General features: G+C 38.7%; 2 protein-coding genes across 10 annotated transcripts in view; one reads left to right on the top strand and one right to left on the bottom strand.

Annotated features, from left to right (window-relative positions):
* The window catches only part of patj (PATJ crumbs cell polarity complex component), a 128,412-nt gene extending 117,682 nt beyond the window's left edge, over nt 1-10,730 (top strand). For all 8 annotated transcript variants that reach the window (XM_034308855.2, XM_053238322.1, XM_034308856.2 and 5 more), the window contains 4 exons: nt 28-132; nt 3,333-3,436; nt 4,400-4,523; nt 7,314-10,730. In XM_034308855.2, coding sequence (XP_034164746.2) covers nt 28-132; nt 3,333-3,436; nt 4,400-4,523; nt 7,314-7,460 — 480 coding nt within the window. In that variant the 3' untranslated portion in view covers nt 7,461-10,730. The remainder of the gene's footprint in view (nt 1-27; nt 133-3,332; nt 3,437-4,399; nt 4,524-7,313) is intronic.
* pdzk1ip1 (PDZK1 interacting protein 1) lies at nt 10,599-13,406 on the bottom strand. 2 transcript variants are annotated; one of them, XR_004579090.2, is made up of 5 exons: nt 13,204-13,406; nt 12,403-12,517; nt 12,063-12,140; nt 11,252-11,964; nt 10,599-11,142 (listed from the first exon to the last, which is right to left on the bottom strand). XR_004579090.2 is itself a non-coding variant. In XM_026920401.3 (4 exons), exons 1-4 carry the CDS (start codon nt 13,268-13,270, stop codon nt 11,892-11,894), a joined length of 333 nt encoding a protein of 110 aa, XP_026776202.1. In that variant the 5' UTR covers nt 13,271-13,406; the 3' UTR covers nt 10,599-11,891. The 2 variants fall into 2 exon arrangements, 1 of the variants encoding a protein (XP_026776202.1); XM_026920401.3 differs by having other exon boundaries at nt 10,599-11,964.
* Between the last annotated feature and the right edge of the window lie 491 nt (nt 13,407-13,897).

Below are 13,897 nucleotides of genomic sequence, written 5' to 3'. Positions count from 1 at the left end.
TTGTGTGTTTTCTCTCTCTGTGTGTAGGTTGGTGACCGTATTGTGAGCATTAACTCTCATTCTCTGGAGGGTCTGACTCACGGAGAGGTGGTCAACATGCTGAAAAACGCCTACGGCAACATTTCTTTACAGGTATATACCTGCATGTGAGAGATGGCAAATTTACATGTAAAGGATTTGATATTATTTCAGCTAAAGCTCCCCAGTGATTATGTAGCACAGAAGTTGAAGAAAAAAACATTTGTGATCAGACAGTCTGTTCAGCAATAGGTTGCATTTAATACAAAAACAAACATTATTAATAATTAATAGTAAACCTATTATACAGGACACATTTTTGAGAGTATTTGCAACTGAGGCAATGGATGTTTTATTGAAGAATGTAAAGCATAAAGAAGCACAGCAAAAGAGGTGCACAGTTCAAAAAGCTAGTTGCAGACGTTTTCACGTGCACAACGTGGTGACTGACTACCACATGGTGCCAAATTGCCACCACGGCAGTCATAATTACGCACCATTGCAGATCTGTCAAGTGTAAATTAGTGTACCTCTTCCACAGATTAAAACAGAGTTGCTGTAAATCTCAAATGGAGATCAAGAGTAGGTGAGGAAATAATTAGTTTGGAGTGATTTATTTGGACCTTTTACTAGAACATTAAGAACATTAACTGGAACTTCTGCTGGACTGGTTTGTGGCACAGCACCTCTTATTTGTTTTTGGTGTGCTTTTTTTTTTTTTTTTTTTTTTTTTTTTTAAATTCATTACAGTTTATGTGTTTTTTTAGACACTCCTGTTTTCAAAGATCAAAAGACACTGATATAAGGTTTCATGTTTGTCATCCACATCAGATTATTTGCTATTAACAAATGATTTAAAGTGGATTTTTTTCCTTTTTTTCTGGAACCAAGAACAACACTACTACTCCACTAATGCTTGTAAGAAAATCCTACAAAATAATATAAAGTAGAGACTGAGGCTGATTTCTTTCTAGCCCAGACTGTAGATTGACACGGCTGTGTCAAGTGATCAAACTTGGGGAAATGTCCTCTAGATTTCATGTGCATTGGGGTTAGTTTATTTAAGCCTGCATCGCTGCCATTTCCCTAACATGTCATTAGCAGGTTAATAAACATGAATAATGTAGACTACTTTCTAGATCAATGATTTTTCAAAATGCCATTGGAAAAACTAGAAATAAATAGACTAAGCAAACATTGTCCAGTCAATGTACAAATTACACAAAAGGACAAAAAATGTAATCAGGAATGGTGCTGTTTGTCTTTCAGTGAATGTGCTCCTGTGTGTATGCATAATAGTTTTATGTCTATGCTCACACCCTGTGCTAAAATGCTCAACCATACTGGCTTCATAATAGTATCCAGAGTTACTGATGGGTAGTAAAGTTTTTTTGCCCTATTATTCAATATTGTGACCAGCCATAATCTCTGCTAAGAATGCTACAGTCACTTTACATTTATGTCAAAATAGTCTTTTATAAGTTATCATCATCATTTCCATGATGTATACAGTTAACATTCAACGATTGATAATATTATGATGTGAAATATTGTCTTTTTCACTCTGTAACAGTGTGTTTATGCGATGGGATTTGAGGAAGAAGCGTTTACAGGATGTTGTCTCCATGGAGTGCAGCACGGCTGTAGAGCACCATGGCTCGAGCCCAAATCTCTGAACTTCCTTTATGCTCTTTGCATTGAAACGATTCTTTAGCCTGATTGCTCATGCATAATGCTACTTTCACATTTTATGTAGCATTTAACACAAGGCTACTTTTTTGTATCTAGTCATGCTGTTTATCAGTCTCCTGTAAATTCTGTGTCCGTTCTATCACCCACCTGTATATCCTGAAGCTTTTTCTGTCTGTGTTTGAGGCACTGCTCAGTCTATTCATGCATGATTGTATTAAAAATTGTGAGTGAGAGAGAAAGTGTGTATAGGTACAGGCGTGTGAGAAAGAGAGAGGTTGTGTACGCAGTCGTGTATAGGTGAATGTATAGGATTGTGTTTGTATGCTGATCGCTGACTGTACGTGTGTGCTATACAGTGTGTGTGTATATGTGTGTGTGTGTGTGTGTGTGGATTTATTGTAGTGTGTGTGTGGTTGGTGCTGTGTCACTGCGCTGTTATCAGCTCTCAGCAGCTGTGCGGCAGTTGAGCACGGGTTGCCAGATAATCCTGAGCCTTTATGCAAATGCACCTTTATCTGCCGCGCTCCAGGAGGAATGCAGCGAGCTTTCAAACAGGGGGAGCACTGCCTGCATGCTGCTGATTACACCAGCTAGGAGACCAATTACTGTTTACCCTCTCTCTCTCTCTCTTTCTCTACCTCTCTGTCCCCCTCTCCCCCTCTCTCTCTCCTTCTCTCCCTCTCTCAGTCTTTACCACGTCCATTCCTGCTCATTTACGTCCATGTCCTCTCATCTCTTTCTCTCAGTAGCAGGTACATGTGGAATTAGCCCAGTTTTCCCCATGTGTCAAATGCCACATGATATCTCAATATTTACTGTGATTATTTGATTATTTTTACATTGTTTTGGCCCCTGGAGGCATGCAGGCATTTTCACAGAGAGCGTGTAGTAACTGGATATGATGTCTCTGGATGTTCTTTTAAAAATTTCCACAACTGCTGTTCTCTGTCCCCCCTCTCTCTCTGTCTGTCTCTTTCTCTCTCTCTCTCTCTCTCTCTCTCTCTCTCTCTCTGTGAGATAAGTGAATGTGATGGCAAGGGAATGTTTCTGCACTTTTCTCACAAACTGGCCAAGTCATTCTTTAATTAGCTTTTGTTTGTTGTTGTGTGTTTTAGTTTTAATTGCCTCGTCGTTAATTAAATATGGAAATTAGGGTTTTTCGGAGTGCCGCCGCTGTCATTTCAGTCATCGGGTTTAATTGATGTGTGAGCAAAATAAATGAAATGCAGCAAAAAAGGGGAAAAAGGGGGGAGACGGGGTGGCTGATGAGTAGTAGGAAGTGTTTGTCGGAGGATCGATGTCTTTGAAGCAGCGCCTGTCTGTAGAACAATCGTATGCGTGGCACTCAGGACAGGAGGGATTAAAGGGGTGCATTTCAATGCCCAACACACACATCACATTAACAGATGCACGTTATCACAGGCATACAGTCATCTCTATGTCACACGTGCCTTCAGACTCACTGATATGAGTTTTGGTGCCAGAATGTCTTGTGCTGTATTTTAACAGAATATGTGTGTGTGTGTGTGTGTTGTGACAGTGGTTGAATATACAGATATGTGTGTGTTTTCAAGGCACATTTCTCTCAGGTTGTTTGATGATCTTCTGTGTCTCTCTGACAGGTGATAGCAGACACTAACATCAGTGCCATCGCCAGTCAGGTGGAGAGCATGTCCTCAAGCTCCGCCCTGAGCACCAACACTGAGACCCCAATTACAGAGCCAGAGTGAGTTCTGAGTCTCTCCGCCAGTCACAGTCCTACACACAGTCCTCCTTCAAGTGCTACATACTTGCCTTCTACCACTCAAGTGAAGACTTTATTCATATTACATAAGCAGTACAATGCAAATATGCTAAACTGCAAAAATTGTGACTGTGATAAAATAATTTTTTCTTTTACATCAGTAATTTCATTCATAGCATAGCACTGTTGACTTTGTGGATCTGATTTGTCAGAAGTTGTTGATTAATTTTCTATAACTGCATGGATCTGGTTGTCGTTCAAATGTTCCATCTTGGGAATGTCTTTAGGACAAAAGAGTTTGCGCATTCCAGTTCCTCATTAATATGATATTTTTTTTTTGTCTTATTAAATTCAAGTAGGACAAAACGAGTAGAACTTGATGCCAGCAGTGTCCTGCACCACCAAATGTCTTTCTTGTTCTAGTTTGTATCCCTTAACAGCTTTTCTGCTTTTTTCACCTCATGGTTTGACATATTGTGCATTTTGAGAAGAGTGTTTTTTTGTGTTACCATAGCCTTCCTGTCAGCTTGAACCACCTCTCCTCCGACTTTTCTCATGAACAAGGTGTCTCCAAACAGTGAACCGCCACTCAATGGACATTTTTTGTTTTTTGCACCATTCTGTGTAAACTCTAGAGACTGTTGTGCGTGAAGACCCCAGGAGATCAGCAGTTTCTGAAATAGTCAAACCAATAACCAGGCCACGGTCAAAGTCACTGAGATCACAATTTTCCCATTCTAATGTTTGATGTAAACATTAGCTGAACCTGTGTCTGCATAATTTAATGCATTGTGCTGCTGCCACATGATTTGTTGATTGGATAATTGCATGAATGAGCAGGGAAACAAGTGTTCCTTTTAATGTGGCTGGTGAGTGTATATGTTGCATATGTATAATCTTATACCCTGAATTATCAAAAAATCAAATGTTTGTGTCTTGTGACAGAACACCCAAGCCAAAGAGCATCACTCTGGAGAAAGGCTCTGAAGGGCTCGGCTTTAGCATCGTGGGTGGCTTCGGGAGCCCACACGGAGACCTGCCCATCTACGTCAAAACTGTCTTCAGCAAGGTACAGATGTGTACACTATCCTAACACACACACGTGAATCTACATATTATATCTATCTCAGTATGTCTTGCCGTCTGATGGTACGCGTCGAGTGTAAATAAGAGATGGAGGACTGGATCATCTTTTTGTTTGTGAATTACACACCAGTCATGTTTAACACATAGGTTTTACGTCATTGCTTTTAAGTTCAAATGACTCTGAGTGTCATCTGTAGAACATAAATATAATTTTTAAAATGTTTATGAAACAATTTGACCAAAAAAGTACATAAAACCTGGAAAGAATGTTTTATTTTCACTTTTGGTCAAACTAAAATGTGCTACCAGAACGTGAGGGCTAAAGAGAGGCGTAGGAATGCTTTGTCCTGGTTGCGCTACAACCACCAGGAACCAGCAGGGGTCACACATGAGTCAGACATCACATCCCTGCTGCTATCAGACTCAGCATCAGAATCACTTTACTCAAAAATCCTGATCATGTTCTGTAAATTTCTTTGAGGGAAAAAAATAATAAAGCACAACTCTAAACAGCTCTTTGTTTTTTTCCACTGTAAGAACCACTAAAGGTTTTATGTATTTATCATTAACAGAGAGAATAAAATCCATTTAGGAAGCAAAGAACTGTTGAGGAATCCTCTTTTCTGCCTCCATGTTGCATGTGGGTTTTTTAATGAGCTCTATTTGTTTGATGCCTTTTGAAATCTGGCCACAGAACTCGGCTAACATCGGAACATGAACCGCTTTTGTTATTTCTGTCATATGTAGAGTGATTGTTACTATTGCTCTGTAAGAAGAAAGCTGTTCAAAACATATGTGAAGATACACTCACCAAACACTTTTTTAGGGATACTATACTAATACTGAGTAGGTCCTCACTTTGTTCTCAAAACAGCCTCAATTCCTCATGGCATGGATTCCACAAGATGTTGGAAACATTCCTTTGAGATTCTGGTCCATGTTGACATGATTGCATCACGCAGTTCCTGCAGATTTTTCAGGTGCACTTTCATGCTTTGAAATCTCCCGTTCTACTGCATCCCAAAGGTGCTCTATTGGATTCAGATCCAGTGACTGGGAAGGCCACTGAAGAACACTGAGCTCATTGTCATGTTCAAGAAACCAGTCTGACATGGTGCATTATCATGCTGGAAGTAGCCATTAGAAGATGGGGAAATTGTGGCCATAAAGGGATGCACATGGTCAGCATGTTTGATTGGTACTAACAGGCCCAAAGTGTGCCAAGAAAACATTCCCCACACCCTTACATCACCTCCACCAGCCTGGACTGCTGACACAAAGCAGGTTGGGTCCATGGATTCATGCTGTTGCTGCCAAATTCTGACCCTACCATCTGTGAGCCTCAGCAGAAATCGAGATTCATCAGACCGGGCTACATTTTTCCAGTCTTTAACTGTCCAGTTTTGGTGAGCCTGTGCCCACTGCAGCCTCAGCTTTCTGTGCTTGGCTGACAGAAGTGGAATCCGACATGCTCTTCTGCTGTTGTCACCCATCTGTCTCCATTGACCTGTCTCATCAACAAGGCGTTTCTGTCCGCAGAACTGCCACTCGTTGGATGTTTTTTTTTTTTTGTTTTTTTTTTTTAATTGCACCATTCTGAGTAAACTTTAGAGACTGTTGTGTGTGAAAATCACAGGAGATAAGCAGTTATAGAAATACCAGCTTGTCTGGCACCAGCAATCATGCCACAGTCAAAATCACTGAGATCACTTTTTTTTTTTTCCCTATTCTGATTGTCGATGTGAACATACCCGAAGCTGCTGACCTACATCTGCATGATTTTTATGCATTGCACTGCTGCCACCCGATTGGCATGACAGATAATTGCATGAATGTGAAGGTGTTCAGGTGTTCCTAATGAAGTGCTCAGTGAGTGTAAGTTTTTCTCAGAATATATATACTGCATCTATCTTTAGGCTGTGGAGGACAAACAGTCTAAGACTAATAATAAATGGATTAAAAGCATGCTATGATATCAACAATAATACCTTCGTTATATGGTGATGTTTTCTCTAAGGAGCCATTTATTTAATATTTATAGGGGGAGTCTCCAGTGTCAGCACTTTATAACAGTCAGAGGTAAAGTTTTTTTTTATCACGGGAAAGTCTTAAGGATGGAGGAGTTCTTGGCGCTACAGGATAAATGATAACAGGAACTAACTTGTATCACAGGCATTCTGCCGCATTTAAGGTAACTATAAATGGGTAATGTGGTAATGGATAATGTGTCCTCCTTCTGTCGTATGTGTCCCAGACCATGCCCATGAGTGTCTGAGTGACTAAATCACAAAACGCATTTGATGCTGTTCACACTTGTAATTAATGCTGTCCATTTGGGATCCCATCAACCGAGACAGATGCGAATTCTAAGTGTGAACGTGGTGCGATGTGACTTGGAAGGTAGTGGAACTTTAGTGAACAACTAAGATTTTAATAGATAGCTAGTTTGCATCTGTGAGTGACATTTAGATTTTCTGCTAAGAAAAGACCACAGCCTGCTACTGGAATTAAATTCCTTTTCCCACATCCTTTTCTGTTCTGCTAGGCAAACGTTGTACATGTTCAGTCTGACTACTATTTTATCACACATCATTCATGTGATAAATGAATTGGAATGTACAGTTTGCATGAAGATGGGTCATGTAGCTAATAAACTGACAACTCAGTATGTATGGTTTTCAAGAGGAATTTGTAGAGTAGTGTAATAAAAAATCAGAAATCCTTATGTTTATCCTTAAGTATATGCTTTTGCCACTCCTCTGTGTGTGTGTAGGGGGCAGCAGCGGTGGACGGGCGCCTAAAGCGTGGAGATCAGATCCTCTCTGTGAATGGAGAGAGTCTGGAGGGAGCCACGCATGAGCAGGCCGTGGCCATCCTGAAGAAACAGAGAGGGCTCGTCACACTGTCTGTACTCTCTTAACACAAACGCACACTCACATGGACTGCCACGAACTACACAGACATATATACACAGACACACACACACACCTGTTGCATTCCTATCAGGATCCAAGGAGAGGACTCTGAAACCTTGTACACACACACCTAGAAGAGGGAGCATGCATAGCACCTGATTAAAATCTCCTTCAAGTTTGTAGAGCTCAGTAACAGAAACTCCAGCAGAGATCTGTGTGAGAATGAAATTGAACTTAACCCCTTTAATGTGTGTGTGCATTTTTGATCTACCACTAAACAAGAAGGGAAATTGCTCATGACCTAAATGTCTTAAATCGTTTTGTTTCATTAAGTTAATGAGCAGACATCAGGGCATGGATGACTCCTGTGTCAGCAGCAACAACTTTATTCATTTATCACATGCTCACAATCAACACACTAATCAATCCAAGCCTGTAGCTGAGCAGTTCAGGGTTATGACTCTGTGGCAGATCAACCTTCTGAGCAGCCTTCTACTGCATCTGTAGTGTATCTATGCTTACAGTGGACAAAAAATTTTGACACATTTCCCTGTACTGAGATAAGAACAAAAAAGAAATAAGGTCTAACAGTAACAGTGTTAGACTTCTGTTAGTGTTAACAGATGTGAGAGAATGTTACCAAAGATGTTATGAAGTTTCCAAATTTCCGACCCTGGAGCAATACAGTAAGTCATTCAGAATACTTGGTTTATTCCCTAAAGGTACCCAAAAACCATCACACCACACCAAATCTGTCCTCTGAAAAAGTAGCCCAGTATCTTAAAGTGCAAGTTATACAAATTGAGAGCTTAGTTGTTTACATTTATACATATGTGAAGCACAAAGGTCATTAACTATTAAAATCATGTGACTATTAAAAACAACAGCAAAGGGGGTAAAGAAGGAAACAACAAAATAATAAGGGCTGACCATAGTAACAATAATCTTTTTTTATATATAAAATTGAAAGAAAAAACCACCTTGTACAGTGGAAGTTTTTTTAACCTGTAGATTTTCTCTCACTCATAGCATTGACCCAGTATGTAGATTTCTCTTAAAATTTTCAGTTTCTTGTTATTGCTTTATTGAAATTCAGAGCTTAATATATATTCATTTCCAAGAAATGCATGTTTTGTGTAATTGTCCCAAAAACATCCATTATAAGTGAATTGAGAGTGAACAGGTTTTTATGTTTTCTCAGTGCAGGGAAACACGTCGAAATTCTTGTCAATGATAATGACGTGCAACCCAAAGCATAAAAAAAAAATTAGTTCTTTTTTCACAAAGCTACCACTGGCTCTTTTGATTTACCTAGAAACACTAATTCAGTACACCTGAACACAGATCTGTCATTGCAATAAAAACATAAATACTGAACACATTCCCAGTCGTCATTTAGGGATATGAATGGCAGCAGCCACGCTGTGATTCCTCTGTGAATCACTCGAGTGATTAACACATGCAGACACACAGTTTTCACCAGCTGACTGACTGTACATTTTAATTCACTTTGCTTGCTAATAAGAATCAGTCGTCACTGTTGAATGTTCACACGCGCGCACACACACACTGTCATAGAAAACTATAGGGATGAACTGTGATAAGGGATTAGTGCTGAAACGTTATGTTTTCGCTGGCCTTAATTAGATCATGCTGAGTATTCTGTTAATTTTTGTTTCTGTTGTATATGTGCTCTTCATTATTATTGTCTCACCAACACTAGAAGCAGCATGATCTATTGTAGTGAAATGGAGTAATTTAGAGCGCTGCGTTCCTGTTTCTGACTGAATAATCATGTCTGACTGTAGTTGTCAGATTCACAAAGAATTTTTGGGGACTTTGTATTTTTTTTTTTTTTTTTTTTTAATACTAAAGCTGTCAAGAGTGTTTCATCATTTAATTGCACAAATCTAGTCAGTGTAAATATGTAATTTATTTCATTAATTCAATTTGATTTTGTAGGACTTTTGAACTAGCATTCCTATCAATGTTGAAATGAAGATGATATGTGAAATGTATCATTTTACACTGTGTGTACCACAATATGAGGAAATCCTGTGTCAGCTGGACTCCTGATCTTCAAACGGAAGTGTGCCAAATTCTTGCAAGACACTTGTATGACCTCAGGGTCGTAGAAAATGCATGAGGAGGCTTTCGCCAAAATGTCCATGCTGAGGTAAACCACTTTCTGCATTAGGGCTGTGCTTGACATATTTCAGATTCAGCTTTATACTGAGCTGAATCAGGAGCATGAAAACACTAAATTGGGCTTTCCCAATTTAAGCTCATTTAACTCACTCTAGAGGTTTTAAAATCAGGAGTGTCTGACTCAGAGAGCCCTGCAGAGATTTATAGCTATGTCTCAAATGGTATACTTCACTTACTTTTTGTGTGTAGTGTCTTCACACCAGGAAACGCAGCAAGCTGTAATGTACTATTAATACCCTGATGGTGTACTTATAAAGCCTAAAAATGAAGCATGGAACAATGAAAACTTTTTGAACTATATGAAGTCATTGTGGACTGCATTATGTTTAAAAAGGGCTGGAGCCATCAGATCGCCACCGGTTAATAAATGCTGCTAAATAGCCAGTGCAGCAGGTGAGAACAGTTCTACGCCCTAGATAAATATTGGGTGGTTGTAGGTTTTTTCTTTTCTTTTTTTTTCTTTTTTTTAATGTTAATGTTAAAAATGCTTAACTCCCGGGGGCTGTATACTCTAGTACATATATTGTGCAAGTGTATTAGTGTATAATGTTAGAAAATAGTGCCTAGTACGCCATTTGAGGCTGTGATAAATAGCTGGTGACTTGAATCACATGTGTTAAATGAAGTAGAATGCTAATCTCTGTAATGCTCTGACTCTGACACTCCCTCTCTAAATGGTCCTAACCTTTCAGCTTAATGGTCCTTCTGGGAAAAGTTTACAGCACTGTGGTTCCACTGGTAGAGGGTTTTCCCAGTGCAGACATGTTCCTCTCATCAGGTGCATCCATTGGAATGAAGAGCGCTGTGTCGTAACTTGACTTCTATGTGTTTTCTCCATACTGTCCACCATGAATTCCCTTTAAAACATATGTTTGTATGTATGTCTGTCTCTTTTCCCCCGTTCCCTCCCCCTACAAATACAGAAATACCGAATGTTAATTCAACTGGAAATGTTTAGTTTATTGGTCAGTCTTTGTGAAATGATCATGTAATCCCAAAGAAACCATGTCAAGATTCATTATGTTAGATAATGAGAGATGATCTAATAAACCTGATATCTACATTTACCCACTTAATCTCTTTATTCATTTACACTTACATCATTTATACCAAAGGGGAGTTGAATATTCAGTTCTGATTGGTCAGAAGGTGTTGATTCGTTTTCTCTAACATGACTCAGACAATAGTTCTGGCTGCAAGGTTTATTTGAATGCACTCATTATTATATGTTATCATTTCTATAGTAACAGTTAGGGACTTATGACAGATGCTCCACATAAATGGATTTAAATGGATGTGTAATTATTTTCTATAAGGAGATGTTTATTTAGCGTTTTTGGAGTCTTCGCTGTCAGCACTTTGTAACAGTCAGAGGTAAATCTGTAACTTTACATTTTCTTCTACTGTAGAGTCTTCAGCACAGGAGTTTGCACTTGGCAGTTTCCCTGTAAAATGACAGGCTGCATTTTCATCTTACTGCTTCAGGAAAGATAAAAAAAGAGATGCTGTTGAGGGAGCAACTGTTTAAAGCTGCAATAATGTAAGTGATATCAGGAACTAATACTAACTGTAAAGATGTTTGATCTACCTCATATTAAACACTTGTCAGTCACACTTGTAAGTCAGATCAGGTGTTTTGGTATCAGGTAAACCTTAGAACCGTGCAGGACTGTAGTTGAGAATCTCTGCTCTAAAACACATTACATCATTTGAACATTTGACATTATTAGTTTTGTAGAAAATGCTAAAGAATGACTGAATTTTTGTAGCTATGTTCACTGTTTTGAGAACATTAAGCAGGCAAGGGTTCCTATGATTTGGTGCGGAATGTCAGGTTTTTTCATATTTCTCCTAGGAGCAATTCAGGAATCTATATGGCTGTACTAGCCAGTGTAGTATCTGTAAATGAGTCAGGATTTCAGCAGCTTGCATTCAATTCCAGTTCTACAGAGAAATAATGAATAAAATCAATTTACATTCATATAAATGCGTTCATGTGTTTAACCTTTGCTTATGGTTATTCAGCCTACTGATCCCATTAGCATATAGTGTGATGACTGGTAACAAATTTATTTGAAATTGTCCCATATGTGTATATACATAAATGTGTGTAAGTGTATAAAAGTGCAAGAGAACCATTAATGAAATGTTTAACATCGGTGGATTAGAGTTTACGTCTGGTTTAAATGGATGCCACACTGCATGGACTGTCAACCATTTTCCCAGATTCACATGGCTGTCACGTTTTCTTCAGATTTGTGAAAAATCACATTCTCATAAGCATCGTAGTGCTCATCACTCCTGAAAATCAGAACAAGGTAAGTTATATAGCATTCAGTTATGTGGATTGTGGTGTGTTTTATTATGTTCATTCAAAAGCCGTGCATTTAAAATCTTACCTGACTGAATCAAGATTTGTGTTTGACCCATTGGTCATGGCATATTCGTTGGCTGTTACGCTGACGTTTTCTGCCTGGCTGTTATTAATAGACAAGTAAGAAAAAGTGTCGACTCAGGGAGTTACTGATTACTCTTTCAGAGACATTGCTAGTACTCAAGCCTGTACACTGCCTGTAGAACTGATGAGCATTGAAACGTCTTTAACATTAAAAATCTGGCTCTACCATCATGCTTCAGTGCATGCCAATAAAGTCAGGTTTATTAAAAAAAAAAATAGCATTCAAAGTTTCTAACTAGCTGAGATCTAGGTGCAGGTTGATGTAATGCTTAGGTGACTACCTTGAGTCCTCACACCAGGCTTTGTTGACAAGGAAGGCAATAAAGACCAGGAAGAGAAACACAGCAACAGCGATGATGCCAGTGAGCCAGTTTGGTAGAGCTCGCTCAACACCCCCTAACACACACGGACCACAGCACAGACATGAAAAACAATACATGATATTGATCATCTGTATACAATAATAACTGATTGTATGGTTGACTCTCCACACAAAAGGATTATAAAACATGTATAATCATTAATATGCTGAAGATTTCTGTAAGGAGGCATTTGTTTAGCATTTTTGGAAGGAGTTTCCAGTTTCAGTGTTTTGTTCCACAGTAAAAGCTGTAACTTTCCAAGACAGGAAAGTCTTCAGAAGAGAGGAGCTTGTAGTTTTTTTCAGTAACCCTAACAAACTCAATTTTTGTCTTATTAACTTCACGAGAGAGGAAAAAGAGAGGCTGGTGAGAGAATGCCAGTTTATAGCTGCTATAACATAAGTGATAATGTGGACTAACTTGCTTCACAGACATTCCACAACATTAAACTTATCTATAAATGGTTAAAAGGTACAACGAAATATGATGAGTTCTTTAATTATACAAATTTGTAATCACAGGCAAATTGCTGTGGTGTAAGGAGGAATAATACATTACAGGATTTGCTGCTATAGGAAAATTAGGAAAAGTGCTGATGATAATAATAATTGATTAGAAACAGAAGCACAAAGAAAATAATGGTGTTTTAACAATATTTGAGATTAAAAATCATAATTCATTGCATTTGCATGATAGAATAATGTTAAAAAGAAATCTCACCTGCTTGTGCTGTTACAATGCCCAGCATCAGCAACAGGCAGTAAAGCACTTGGACAGCTTTTCCCATTTTAGATCTTTTCTGAAATAATACTACAGAATGAAATGAAGTGTTAAATCAATAGTTATGGTCTATAACATGATACACCAATTACATGCGATAGCGTTCTATTGTCAGTGCCTCAGACTGACCAGGAGAGTCATATGAAGCTCCCTATGCAATGCACAAGCACACACCCCTCATGTGAAGTCAATCATTTACCCACTTCATCAACACAGCTATACTAGAAATCCATACTAGTATTTATTTGATATCTTGTTGAACTGTGCTTTTTTCTGTAAAAACATAGTCATTTGGACCAGGATTCATTTTTAATAATCCCACATTCTCTGTGTTCACTGTTTTGCTAGACGTCAGTAGTGGTGTGCACATCGCTGGAGGAAGTCATTCTCCACCAAAGCAGGAAGCTCATAAGTAAGTAAACACATTCCACTGGCCCATGAATGTAAGCGATTATATGAGGACTTTGGCTCTGTTGTGTGTGTGTGTGCGCGCGTCTGTTTCACCTGGTAATACATCACTGAGGATCACACTAGAAAAGCAATTTTGCATGTCTTCAGAGTTGTACATTAGCCAATCTTGTGTAAACATGTTGTTTGGGCAAAATAAGGCATTTGAGCATGAACTGTGTGTAGG

This window comes from Pangasianodon hypophthalmus, chromosome 11, assembly GCF_027358585.1.
Source record: "Pangasianodon hypophthalmus isolate fPanHyp1 chromosome 11, fPanHyp1.pri, whole genome shotgun sequence".
Lineage (NCBI taxonomy): Eukaryota > Metazoa > Chordata > Actinopteri > Siluriformes > Pangasiidae > Pangasianodon > Pangasianodon hypophthalmus.
This window is presented reverse-complemented; position numbering and strand designations above follow the sequence as displayed.